Source organism: Saccopteryx bilineata, chromosome 10, assembly GCF_036850765.1.
Source record: "Saccopteryx bilineata isolate mSacBil1 chromosome 10, mSacBil1_pri_phased_curated, whole genome shotgun sequence".
In the NCBI taxonomy this organism is placed as follows: domain Eukaryota; kingdom Metazoa; phylum Chordata; class Mammalia; order Chiroptera; family Emballonuridae; genus Saccopteryx; species Saccopteryx bilineata.
In genome coordinates this window covers 9,049,008-9,063,275 of record NC_089499.1, presented here as the reverse complement: position 1 = coordinate 9,063,275, position 14,268 = coordinate 9,049,008, and the positions used below count along the sequence as shown (strand labels likewise).

The 14,268-nt window shown below is 45.8% G+C and overlaps 1 protein-coding gene across 2 annotated transcripts; it reads right to left on the bottom strand.

Moving 5' to 3' along the window:
- Positions 1-2,104: 2,104 nt before the first annotated feature.
- On the bottom strand, positions 2,105-8,243 carry XCR1 (X-C motif chemokine receptor 1). 2 transcript variants are annotated; one of them, XM_066244900.1, is made up of 2 exons: positions 8,135-8,243; positions 2,105-4,148 (listed from the first exon to the last, which is right to left on the bottom strand). In XM_066244900.1, exon 2 carries the CDS (start codon positions 4,129-4,131, stop codon positions 3,118-3,120), a length of 1,014 nt encoding a protein of 337 aa, XP_066100997.1. In that variant the 5' UTR covers positions 4,132-4,148; positions 8,135-8,243; the 3' UTR covers positions 2,105-3,117. The 2 variants fall into 2 exon arrangements, with proteins under 2 accessions (XP_066100997.1, XP_066100998.1); XM_066244901.1 differs by lacking the exon at positions 8,135-8,243 and adding an exon at positions 6,282-6,333.
- Positions 8,244-14,268: the final 6,025 nt, after the last annotated feature.

The window sequence follows — 14,268 nt, the reverse complement described above, 5'->3', positions numbered from 1 at the left end:
TTCATATTAGTCTGGAGCGGAATGATTTACAAAGCAAGTACTTTCACACACATGACCTCACGCACACCTCTATTGTGTGGGTAGAGTCCGTCTTTGTGTTGCCGACAGTTACACAGTGTTACAGATGAGGACACTGAGGCTCTGTGACACCCAAGGTCACAGTGGTTGAATAAAAGACCTTTGGGGTTTGGGTCCAGGGCTCAAATCCCAACAGACTTCTCAGCTAGTTTCCCTTGGGAACTTTTCTACTGGACTTCCCATACTTGCGAGTCTCTTTGTCGCATCACAGGGAGTTTTCACGATTGAAACCCATCAGGAGGTGAACAAATCAGGCGATGTCTGGGCTGGTGGGCTCTAGAGAAGAATTCATGAGAAGCCCATAGGCGGTACCAGGAGTTGACTGGAAGATGTAATATAAGCAAGTGTCAGAGAGGAAATGGAAGTAGGAAAAAAAAAATGTCCAAAAGAGGGTCTTCTATCCATTTACTCAACCAACCACAGATACGGTGGGGCACCAAGGAAGGTTCTAGACATGCAACACAGATTGTGCCCTCGAGGAAACTCCACTCTGGCTGGGGTCATCTGAGCTCTGGGGCTGCCCTGGGCTTGGAGGCACGTTCCTATTCGGAAGTCAGCCAGGGTCCTCTCTTCTTGTTTTGTTGGAGAGAGCGTGGGGCTGGAAATGCTGGGGAAGGACCTTCCTTAGGCACCGCTGGGGGTTTTTATGCTCCAGGTGTGGCAGGTCTGCAGCCCTGAGTCCAGGGCGTCAGTTTTCACCTGCTGGGGGAGGGATAGGCCCACAGAGTCTAGCTGAGGTCGAACAGTGGTTTCAGTGGGTGGGTGTGGGGGGGGGGCAGAAAGTGGTGGCCTGTGAAGGGGGTGATCAGAGAAGGCAGAGCATGGTCCCCGGTCTCTATCACGCTTCCTTTCTGATAGGATGGCCCTCTTTCTTTCTGTTTAGGCCTCTCTGTCTCCATGCCTCTTCCCCTGGATTCCCAAGGAGCTGGATTAGGAGAAGACTCTTGGTTAAAGATCCTTGAGGGGCCTAGTCTATTGGGAGTGCCCAGACGCGACTAGAAATGCGAAGAGACGGACATGATTATACTTAATGAAGTGCTCCCAAGGATATGGCTGCATGTGTTGAAAGAAATACTTGGCTATGCATCTTGGGACTTGAAGGATTGAAGGAACGGGATGGGACAGGAAGACAGCGGATCAGGTCTTTCAAAGGGCATGCTCTGTGGTGATATAAGACATGTGGTGGAAAGCAACAAACACTATTTTGGAGGGGACAAGCAGAGTGACATGCCAACCCTGAGTGCTCTCCTGAATTAAAGACTGGGGAGGACTTCCTGAAGGTGCTGGCCTTTGGGCTGAAGCTTGTAGATTAGGGAGCAGAAGGACAAGTGTCCCAGGCCCAGGTGACAGCATGCCAGCGGCCCAGAGGAAACTGGGAGGAAGATGTCTGGAAGACGGCCAGTGGTCTTTTGTGGTTGGGTCCCAAGCTGGTGGGGGTCGGAGCTCAGGGTGGAGTAAGAATGAAAAAGTCAGTTGGGTTGCAGGGGCCTTGGAGGACTTGCTAAGGAGTTGGGGCTTTATTTGTATGTCATAAAGAGCCACTAAAGGTTTTGTGCACCGTGGTTTCAATGCAGAGGACATTGGTGTGGAGAGATGGGCAGCAGGAAGACGCTGAGGGAGCGAGGCCACTCGGGGGTGAACCCACGGGCGTGCATTGGCGAGAACAACTTAGAGAGATATTGGGAAGGCAGGGTCCACAGAACTTGGCCACGGGAGTGGAGGGGAAGGAGTGGAGGGCTCAAAGATGACCTGGGTCTGCAGGGTGGGTGACTGGGGAGGGGGGAAGCAGAAAGGGGTGACTCTGAAGTGTCAGCTCACTATCCACCTGGGAAGAATGAGGTTTTGGAGTACTGTTCACCTTGGGTGCCTTCACCAAGTTGGGTGCTTACTGTATTTCCCCATCATGTGTAAGACGATCCCATGTATCAGACGCACCTTAATTTGGGGGCCCGAATTTTGAAAAAAAAAATTACATAAAGTTATTGAACTCAAGTTTTATTCATCATCAAATTCATACAACTCCTCATCACCGTCAAAACTCTCATCCATTAGCTTGTCCTCATCTGTTCTGATGACGAATCCCTGTCTTTAACAATGAGCGCAAAAACAAGCGTGAAAAAGCGGGAAACGCAAGCAAAAAAAAAAAAAAAAAAAATCTACAACCACTGTGTAAGATGTACTCAGTTTTCAGACCCCAGATGTTTTGGAAGAAGGTGCGTCTTACACATGGGGAAATATGGCACTTATCTGGGACTTCAGAGCTGGACTGTTGGCACCTGGGGAGTAGCAACTGTACTTTGTTCGTCTTTACATCCCCCACATACATGCTTCATGCAGAAGGAAGCACTTACCGAATCATCTTTTCCATAAAAGATTTCTGAACTAAATATGCAAGTGCCGGTTCATGTGCTAGAAACGGGAATTGTGATACAGAACACGTCGCCAGTCTGGTTGTGGGTGTTTAGAATCCGGATTTCGTTCTGACTGCGCTTATTTGAGGATATGGTTACTTCTGTCCTGCAGACAACCTCACCCAGTCATCACTGAGGGGCACAGAATCAAGAACCAATGCTCCCCGAAATCAGCTGGGGCGACACTACCGCCGGCAGCGGGAGGGAGAGCCTCTGACCCGCAGCCTGCATCTGCGCGGTCATCGCGCGCAAGGAGTTTGCGCCCCCATCTAGTCCTGAAGGGTCCTCCTTCCTGGGAACCCGTACGTGTTTTCGGACCCTCCTGAACAAAGCAATGATAAGAAATCCATGTCTAAATAAACGAAGGAATGAATAATAAACTCAGAATCCAAGAAATGTTTTCTTGATAGCAATATAAAATTTCCAGGTGGGGAAGCTACATTTCTGCCGAAAAGGGGGCACATAGGACCCCCGCGGGTAATGCGTTTCTTTCGCCCCCACGCCTGCAGCCGTAGCGCCCCCAACATTGCACCTTCTGCAGTACCGCTTCCTGCACCCCTTCTCCTGGCTCCCGCCGCACGCAGCCCCTCGGTCCGGTCCGTTCACCCTGCAGCACCCAACTCCCCCTTCAGTAGAAGGAGGCGCCCTCGTAGCGGAAGGCGCCTGGGGAGTGAGGCGCCGGGGAGAGGCTGGGCGCCTGGGGTCGGCAGAGCCAGAAGCTGCGGAGCAGACTTTTGAGGTGTCGGCGGAACTTGACCCCGACGAAGACGTAGAGCACCGGGTTGAAGCAGCAGTGGGAGAAGGCGATGTTGCGGCAGACGAGCAAGGCGTAATCCAGCTGCTGGCTGACCCGGCAGCTCTGAATGACCCCCAGGCTCAGCAGCGTCTGCAGGAGCAGGATCAGGTTGTAGGGCGCCCAGCTGAGGAACTGCGCCAGCACGATGGTGAGGATGAGCCGGACGGTCCGGTGGTGGCGTTTGGACGGCGAGCGGAACAGAGTCCTGAGAATCTCCACGTAGCAGAACAGGATAATCCCCGTGGACAGCAGGAAGAAGACGTTGTGCTGGTAGACCGAGGCCAGGAACCACTTATGTTCTGAATAATCACAGCGTGAAGTGTCCGAGTTGTGAAACACTTTATGGAAGAGGGCATCGAGGAGGGAGGACAGGACGCTGGCTGCCCACACGGCTGTGGTCACCGACACGCGGCAGCGGAGGGTGTGGACGCGCAGGGAGGAGAGGGGGCGCACCACCGCCATGTAGCGGTGGATGGTCATGATGGTCAGGAAGAAGATGCTGTTGAAGAGGCTGACGGAGAAGACCATGTTGAAGAGCTTGCAGAAGAAGTCGCCTAGCAACCAGCCCCAGTGGTATTCCAAGGTCCACAGAGGCAGCAAGCAGGAGAACACCAGGTCTGAGAGGCACAGGTTGAGGATGAAGACATTGGTGAGGGACTCCAGGCTCTCGTACTTCACCAGGACCCACAACACCAGGCTGTTGCCCGCCAGGCTGAGGAGAAACACCAGGCAGTAGAGGATGGTGGTGCTGAAGGTGGCGAAGGTGAAGCTCTGCTTCTCACACAGAAAGCTCTGAGGATCATAATCATAAAACGTGGTGGACCCCGGGGTGCTTGAGGGCTCCATCTGGACATTGAGAGCCTCTGAAATGAAACAGACACACAGGTTAAAGCCATGCGGTGAGGCTAGCATTCAAGGGAGTTCAAGTTGCAGTACTGTGTGGTCCATGGACCAGCTGCCAGTTGGTGAATTATTATTTGTAAGGAGTTTAGGAACTTTCACTAGAACACGGAGTAGTCGTTAAGCACACTCTTTAGTTTGGTTAGCATTTTTTTCTTAGCAGGATTTTCCTGATGGAGGAAGCAGTGCATGGATTGACCTTCTGTCATAAGTCCCTTTTCTCCTTGAAGATGGGTATTTGGCTAGCACCAGGTGGACCAGTCTCCTAGGTGTAGGAAAAAGAAGTGGAACTGGACTCTAAAACCGGAGATCAAATCTGGGCCCCGTTGCTGTGTTCCCTAGTAAGCTCTTGAACCTTTCTGAACCTCAGGTTCTCATTTATTACATAGAGCTAACGATCCCAGACTCACTCCCTCCTTTAGTCAACAAATATCTAGTGAGCATTTACTGTGTCTGCCTTCCTCCATCCCTCCTTCTCTCTGTTCCTTTCTTTCTTCTTCCACTCCTTTCTTTACTTCCTCCCGTGAAATGTGGAAGTCCTGATGACAAGATTGTTTGGAAAACCACGCTGTCTCCTGGGACAGGGCCAAACAGAGATGACACCAATGGAGCAAACATCTCTCTTAGGGATAAAGAACAAGAGCCCCATGTTCTGGGCATATCTCTGCCATAGAAATGTTTGGCTGACCTCTCTGAATCATGCGGCACCAGCGAAAGCTAAAAATAACTAAATTGAGATTTGAGCTGCTGCCCAGTTCAGGGGAGATGGAGTTTAGAGTTTGACCAGTCAAGTTAATTGCCTGCTGAACAAACACGACATATAAACAATCAATACTTTGCAGAAGAACAAAACAGAATCCCGTCCCCACAACACAGCTTCCATAACGTTCAGTATACAATACCAAATTACCCAGCATATGAAGAAATAGGAACATATGGCCCATACTCAGAATGAATGACAATCAAGAAACTGACCCTGAGATGATCTAGAAGATGTTGGAATTTGCAATTAGGATGAAAATGCAACTATTATAACAATGCTCAAGGGAATAAAGGAAAAATATCCACAATGAATGAGAAAATAAGGAATGTCAGCAGAGAAATAAAATTATATTTATATAAAGCATTCAAAAGGATTTAGAAATCAATGACAATAAGATACCTAGAAAGACCTTAATAATTTGGAAGTACATAATGTACTTCTTTCTAAAGAAGTTATAAATCAAAGAGGAAATCACAAGGCAAATTATAAAATATTTTTAACTGAATAATAATGAAAATAGGACATCTCAAAATTCATGGGCTGCAACTAAAGCAGTGCTTAGAGAAAATTGTGTAGTTTTAAACGCTTTAATTAGGAAGAAGAAAATTTGAAAATCAGTTGTTTAAAATCGGTGGCTCAGAAACTAGAAAGAGAACAAAATAAACCCAAAGTAAATAGAGGAAGTAAGTAATGAAGATAAAAAGTAAAGAAATAGAAAATAAGGAAGAGAACAAATACACAAAACAAAAACTAATTGTTTGAAAATTATTTGTAGGCCCTGGCCAGTTGGCTCAGCAGTAGAGCATGGCCTGGCATGTGGAAATCCCAGGTTTGATTCCAGGTCAGGGCACATAGGAGAAGTGCCCATCTGCTTCTCCATCTCTCCCACTCTCTCTTCTCTCTCTCTTCCCCTTCTGTAGCCATGGCTCAAACTGTTTGAGCAAGTTGGCCCTGGGCACTGAGGATGGCTCATGGGCTCTGCCTCAGGCACTAAAATAGCTTGGTTGCTAAGCAATAGAACAGAGGCCCCAAATGGGCAGAGCACTGCCCAGTAGGGGGCTTGCTGGGTGGATCCCAGTCAGGGCACAATTGGGAGTCTATCTGCCTCCCTGCCTCTCAAGAATAAAAAAAAATCTGTAAAGGAAATAAAGCTAGCTAGATTATGAAAACCAAAAAGAGAACAGAAACTGTCAACAGCAGGTGTAAAAGAATGGTTGTTGCTACAGATCTTAGAGATTTTAAAAGAATGACAAAGAAATATCATATTAATTTTTATCTTAACAAATTCAACAACTTAAATGAAATTAAAAAGAAGCTTAAAACCTCAACTTACTAAAACTGACATGAGATGACACAGTAAACTGAACTGTCCTGCATTTATTACAGAAATTTAGTGAACTATAGAAAAAGTTTCCCTACAAAAAACCGCCAGGACTAGATGATTTTTCTAGTAAATTCTGTCAAACATTTACAGAAGAAATGACACTAATCTTATTCAAACTATCTGAAATATGAGATGGAATACTTCCCAAACCATTTTATGAAACCAGCATAATCCTGATACCAGACAAAAATATTGCAATAATAATAATAATTAAAAACCCTTACAGACCAAAATCCCCTGAACATAGGAACAAAACCCTTTGACCAAATATTAGCAAATCAAGTCCAGCAATATATTTAAAAGGGATAATACACCATGGCCAAGTGGTGCTTATCTAAGAAATACGAGATTGGTTTAATATTTGAAAAATCAATCAACTTAAGTCACCATATTAACAGAATAATGACACAACTATATGGTCCTTTTAGATAATTGCAGAAAAGCATTTGACACAATTGTCAAAATGCTTTTATGTCATGGCATAAACTTTCAGCAAGTGAGAAATAAAGGGAATATTTGGCATCTACAAAAACCACTCTACTTTTCTGTTGGTTATTTAATTATTTACTCAAGATTTCGGAGGCACTCATGGTATGGGCCTGGAAGACCTTGTGAATACAAAGGTGAATGTTGCCAGATCCCAACCACTCTGGGTTACATTCTAGTTTGGTTCTTGTTTGCCTGTCATTGCTCTCCCTCCCTATCTCCTTGACCCACTCAACTTGAAGAGAATAAACTTATCTTCCTGGTCCACAACATAATTTGGATTGAGAGACACACTTCTCAATTATCCAACTACCAATAACAACACCACGAAATCAAAAAAACAAAACCCACCTTACATAAAGGACTTGTAACCAAATAAACACCTTCATTTACTTTAGCATAAGGAAAAGAAAAGTGTTATATACTACAATTCTACTCCAAGTACCATCTACTGACCAGCTTTCTAGCACTGCAGGTTTGGGGAACTCCCAGACCTATGGAATCAGAGCCTCTGGATATAGGGCTCAGGAACATGCATATTTACTAGCTTTTCAGGTGGTTCCAATGGCCACCAAAGTCTAAGAATTCCTGGTAAACATTAGGCTTAAATTGGCCCTTTTGAATCCAGAGCCCCAATAAAACTCAAATTCCCTTCATCCAACTCCCATTAGGTCAGCTTCTTTGGTAAAGATTTCTTCCACCCAGGGAGAGTAGTGCAAGGTTGTAGTTAATTTGCTTCCTATTCTCTCTCTTAATGGCTTCCTGGCCTTCACTTTGAAATGTAGCAAAAAGTTTACCTTCAGGAATGTTAGAGAAAGCTTGCATTGGGGAGGGACCTGACCATTAGGGGAGTTTAAATCACAATAGTTGTTTGTGAAAGACTAGCCACAGGCTCTGGTCTCAGCTGTTCCCCAGAGATTTCTGACCTCTTGGCTGTCTTCAGAATTTACCAAGGACATCAAGCCTATGATACATCGAAAAACTTGTGTTCTGCAGCAGGATTTCCCCTTCTCCTGCTCACTATTAAGTCAATAACCAAAGCCACAAACCCCGATGTGCTAATCTGAGCTTGCCCAGGTGCAGACAACCCCATGTCAGCAAAACCCTGAACCCCTATATCTAACGCTTGCTCCTGCAGCTTGGGGCTGACACCCTTGGGCTGGTCTCAGCCCGCTTGCATCTAGTATCCAAGCGCTTTTAAAATACACTTTTCTCTTGGAACACACCAGTGTCGTGTTTTTGGTTCGTCCCACAGTTTCTGCCTTTCAGTATAGGCTATTAAAATTAGAGAAAAACACAAGTTTAAAGGAACTCACCTATAGCTTCACCCCTTTACACGTGTCTTCAGGCAGAAATGGGGCTTTCAGATTTTGCTCAATGAAAATGAAACAACTGTCCTACTAGGTAAGTTGGAGAAGGGTGGGGTAAGACTGTTGTGTAGAGAGAAGGGAAAGTCTTTGTTAATCCTTCCTCTTCCCACCACCAGGCTTCCTGATTTGATCCACCTCCAACACCCCTACTATCGTCTTAGACCTCATGTTAGAACCTGGCTACAGCACCGGTCACACAGTCAAGCGCTAGTTACCCATCTCATCTCCACAGGCAGGTGGGTCGGATAACATACAGGTCCTCTGAGCCCTGGGTTCCTCCAAGGGGAGATTCAAGTAACTTTGGAGTTAGAAGGGATGTTAAAGGCTAATATATCTTTTAAATTGTATTTTTATCTTATCAAAAATTGTATTTGATTTATGTACTAGTTATATATAGTTAGAATTATTTAGTATTAAGATAAAATTCATGGGACATAAAATTTACTACTTTAAATTGTAGAATTCAGAAGTATTTAGTATATTCACAATTGTACGATCACCATTATTCTCCAGTTCCAGAACATTTCCATCACCTCCCAAAGAAGTCTTGTGCTTGTTAATCATCAGTCCCACTCCCCACCTCCCTCCATCTCCTGGCAACCACTAATTGACTTTCTGTCTCTATGGATTTCTCTGTTCTGGACATTTCATGTAAATGACTCTATACAATATGTGACCTCTTGCGTCTGCCTTCTTTCACTTAGCATAATGTTTTAAAGGTTCATCCATATTGTGGCATGTGTCAGTACTTCATTCCTTTATATGGTTAAATACTTGATTACATAATACAGTTGAATAATCCCATTGTATAGATCAACCACATTTCATTGATCCATTCATCAGTTAAAGGATATTTGGGTTGTTTCCACTTTTGGCTCTTATGCATTGTGTTCTGAACATTCATGTACATTTTTTTAAAGACTTTATTTATTCAATTTTCAGAGAGGATAAAAAGAGAGAGAGGGAGAGAAGGAAAGAGGGAGAGAGAGAGAGAGAGAGAGAGAGAGAGAGAGAGAGAGAGAAAGAGAGGGGGGGAGGAGCAGGAAGCATCAACTCCCATATGTGCCTTGACCAGGCAATCCCAGGGTTTTGAACCGGCAACCTCAGCATTCCAGGCCGACGCTCTATCCCACTGCGCCGCCACAGGTCAGTCGTGTGCATGTTTTATGTGGACAGACATTTTTCATCCTCTTGGGTATGCCATCCATGTATATGATGCCTTAGGACCCTTCAGTTAAACTCAGGTACATAATGACATGGGCTGGTGGCTCTCCACTGTCCTAGAGAAAGTGAGCAAAGCAAAGGGTTAGCTCAGGGCTTCAGATGGTCCATTCAAGCTCTGTATAAGTGACTTGCAAACTTCTATATCTGTCCTTAGAGAAATCCTATCTCCTGTGGCCACTAGGCTGAGATTTCTGGAAACAAAATCTTTCAACCTGCAGTGGCCAAATTATAATGCAAATAAAATCTACAGCCCTGCAGGGTGTCTTTTATTAGAGGGAGGGCATTGATAGGGAAAAAAGGAGAGCCTGGAAATTGGAAGGGGAACATATGGGAAGATCTCAAGTAAGCTAGGGGTATAGGACCCTTAACCTGCCAGTAGAGGCAGCCTTTCCACCTCTGTGTGACCCACCAAGCCATCATCAAACGGGGGTGTTAGATGCGAGACTGGGATCAAGCAGACTCTGAAAGCACAAGTAAGTTACATGAGGAAGTGGCCCAAATGCCCCTGGCCCCTACTCTTGCTATATTGCTTTCTCACTCCCAGCCCCGCACTTATGACCTCACAATGGCTTCCCTATGTCCAGATGAATAGAAAAGACAAAAACGCATGTCTGGTTGACAGATCGTTCTGTGTGACCTGTAGACACTACCCCAAGGTGGTCGACTGGAGGAGCCCTCCTAGTGGGCAGAGCTTTGAGCATCCTGCCCGGTTGTTCGTTTGCTCAGAAAGAGTGGCGGGTACCCACACTCTCACTCATGTTATTTCCAGACAGCTTCTGGGTTCAATGCCCCCCATCTCAGCCTGGCACATCAAATTTGCTTGTTGATTTTGGAAGGAAAATCTTATTTCCCTGATCCCGGTTTTGGAGACAGAGAGGTAAAATGCTTTTACTTTTAGTCTGTGTAACATGCAGCTTGCATTTCCCACTTCTAGCAAAAAGGTTCCTAGTCACTTTTCACTTTTATTCAACCACCCATGATCACTACAAGATTTTTTTTTGGGGTTCAACTTTATTGAGGTATGTGTAAGCTAGGATTCTATGAGAGAAACAGAAACAAAAAGATAAAAAAAATAATCTCTACATATATATATGATATTTAGATATAATTTATAAATACATATTTATAACTTATATAGTTATACATAATATAAAATCATATGTATAACATAAATTATAAATATATACATTTACAATATACATGTATTTATAGATACATTTATAATAACACGTACACACATTACAATAACAAAGTCATACCGCTACCTAACGTAATACAACTATCTTGCATACAGCTGAAAGTGTGATAATCCTTTCTCCAGATAGGTTGCAAAATTCTTGGGTGGTATTCATTCTTTTTCTGGATATCCAGTAACTTTAATACATAATGTAAGTTGTTTGTTATTAATATATCTTACGTTAGGATAAGAAAGGGAAAAATTTTGTTGTTTAGTACACATGTATATAGTACTCTTAGTACTATCCATCGAAATGTGAGTGGTTCAGGTTTTAGGAATGAAGGTTTGGACCACACATCAGTCAAAGAACTATGGGCCTTGGCTGGTTAGCTCAGCAGTAGAGTGACGGCCCAGTGTGTAGAAGTCCCAGGTTTGATTCCTGGTCAAGGCACACAGGAGAAGCGACCATCTGCTTCTCCACCCCCCTCCTTCTCTTTCTCTCTCTTCCCGTTCTGCAGCCATGGCACAGATGGTTAGATTTTTTTAAATCTTTTTGTTTCTGTTTCTCTCATTTTTTTGGGGGGGTTCAACTTTATTGAGGTATGTGTAAGCCACCCCCCCAAAAAAATCTTGTAGTGATCATGGGTGGTTGAATAAAAGTGAAAAGTGGCTAGGAACCTTTTTGCTAGAAGTGGGAAATGCAAGCTGCATGTCACATAGACTAAAAGTAAAAGCATTTTACCTCTCTGTCTCCAAAACCGGGAATCAGGGAATTAAGATTTTCCTCCCAAAATCAACAAGCAAATTTGATGTGCCAGGCTGAGATGGGGGGCATTGAACCCAGAAGCTGTCTGGAAATAACATGAGTGAGAGTGTGGGTACCCGCCACTCTTTCTGAGCAAACGAACAACCGGGCAGGATGCTCAAATATATATATATGACAAAATAAGGAAGATATGCTCATAACAGTTACAATTCTCATTTCCACATCTGGCCACATTGCAGCCACCTCTTCCACTATCTATTCCAGATTCTTGTCACAACTTTGCTGTCATAGTTCTTTTTTTTTTTAAGTGAGAGGCAGGGAAGCAGACACACAAGCTCCTGCATGCACCCCAACTGAGATCCACCTGGCAAGTCCCCGACAGGGTGATGTTCGGCCCATCTTGGGCTGCTGCTTTATTGCTTGGTAACCAAGCTATTTTTAGTGCCTGAGGCTAGGACATGGAGTCATCCTCAGTGCCCAGGGCCACCTTGCTCGAAACATTTGAACCATGGCTGCAGGATGAGAAGAGAAAGAAAGAGAAGGATGAGGAGTGGAGAAGCAGATGGTCACTTCTCCTGTGTGCCTTGACTGGGAATCAAACCCGGGACTTCCACACACTGGGCCGTCACTCTACTGCTGAGCCAACCAGCCAGGGCCCATAGTTCTTTGACTGATGTGTGATCCAAACCTTCATTCCTAAAACCTGGACCACTTAATACATTTCAATGGATAGTACTAAGAGACATGCTGAGGAACTGCCAGTATTCCAGACATATTCTTTCTTACTTCTATTGTGTAGTGACAGGTCAGTTTCCTTCAGCTGTCAAGACAATGACTGCCTTCTTTGCCTGTTGATTCAGAGGCAAGAGGAGCCCAAGGTGTCCAGATGGCCATCTTAACATCTAGTTCAACGAAATCATTGTTATGTCTCCTGATAGAATCATTCCTCCCTTTGGATCCAAGACCTCCAGACTAGCAGAGCATAAGGTTATGGGAACAGGAAGCAAACATTTTGCTAATGAATCACTACTGGTAATAGTGAGTGGAGCTCCTCTCACTGTTTCCCTTTAATTCCTGGGCCAGTGAGTCCTGACCATGAGAGAAATAGCACCAGAGACTGGTGAGTGGAGTGTATGTTGCTGAGCCCTTGCAGAACCTCCATCCTTAGCACTGTGGCCACCTCCTAATGAGCCCACTGAGCAATAAGAGAGGCATCTGGAGGAAGGCTGACTGGTACCCACAGAATGAGTCATCCTGTACATACGCTTGATTATTAAAATCCTCTCCTGAGCTCATCCTTTGGTGCTCCCTTGTCTTTCTTTTACCGGATGTTGTTCAACATATTTGTTGAGACCCCTGGGGCTGAAGCCTGGTGTCTGCTATCCAGCCTGACCTACAAGGGCCACTTTCACGCCTTATTTCCTGGGTTCCAAGGACCCTCTGGGATAGGCCTCTTAGAATCAGAAGACACAGCCTTCGCCTGTGGAGGCTGAAGCTAGGTGCCGGTGAGAGGTGCAGAGAACGGAGGTCATGTGGTCGGTGCTGGAAGGAGCCATGGGTGTGCAGGGCCTGGGCCTCTTTCCCCCGTCTCCTGGCTTCTGGGCATGGTGGGTGAATCTGAGCATTGGACTGAGGGCTTTGATTCAGTGGCCCAGCTGCACCCAGCACTGGGGGCACCCCAAAGCTGGATTTGGAGAGTCTGGCATAGAGGACATCTCCTTTGGGGTGGTCCATTCCTGGAGCCCCCAAGGGCAGGGTTTGGTGTGGCCATGAACCATGGAGGGAGTGGCATAAGGTTTGGGGGGGGGGTCTTAATTAGCCAGAGACCAATATTGACAATGCTCATCACACATAGACACCAATGAAGCAGTGGCATTAGGCCCAGGGCACCTCTGGGACCTCTGGGCTTTATCATTGCGCAGTTACGTTCAGGAGAAGGTAGATAGTTCTGAACTTCCTAAAGCCACAAAGCATGAAAGCCTGACCTTCCTAGAGGAGAGGCAGGCCCCTGGGCAGCAAGGCCAATGGGCATGAGGTCCTGCGCCAGCCGTGGAAGAGCCTGCTCAGGTCTCCTTCAGGGACATCTGTAGGGTGCATGGTTGACTGGTGGCCCCAGCTGCCTCCACCACGCACCCTGAGGCCACGCGCCACTCCCTTGCTGCTTCTAGCCAGTGACTGAGTTTGGAAGAGTATTAGGGCCCTTGCACTGTTGCCCGAACCAGCATTCCTCTAAAGGTGGATTCTGCCCTGGGACTGCCCGTTGGCCTGGCCAGCATTTTCTCGGATCTAAGCTGCGGTGTGAGGCTCCTCCAGATTGCTTCTTCTTCCTTCCCTCTCCCCTCGCCCGGGAGTTGGAAAGGCATCATGGCCTAAGGGTGCTCCCTGACGACTCCTTTTATCCTTTTGCACCTTGTCATTCTTCAAAGCATTGCTCTGCTTTTGGCAAAATTTTTATCCGATAATGGTTTATTTAACAATCATAGTGCCAGCGGCCGATGTGTACTGAGCACTTACATTATACCAGACACTGTGTAACTGTTGGTTGGACTGTCGTCTAGACCACAGCCTCTTGAGGGCAGACATCTCTTTCTGTCCTGTTCTCTGCTCTCTGTTTCCGGGACAGTGCCTGGCACATATCAGAAGCTCAGCAAACACGTGTGGAGTGGAAACCCCCACAGTTGAGCTAGCAAGCATTTTCTAGTTCTTTTCCCGTGTGGGAGAATCAATATGAGTATGAATTTTTTATTGCTTCTTCCATTGATGGGTGGAGTCTAATTTTACTCTTCTTGAACATGAGTGGGTCTTAGGGACTAGCCTGACCAATAGAATTCAGTGCAAGTGACATTCTGGGACTTGTCAGTCATCAGAAGCCCAGCAGTCTTCAGCCGGATCCCTTGGAACATTCTCGTTGGG

Bases quoted from the DNA above. Each gene is read 5' to 3' on its own strand.
- XCR1 (XM_066244900.1), bottom strand. From the start codon at position 4,131: ATGGAGCCCTCAAGCACCCCGGGGTCCACCACGTTTTATGATTATGAT.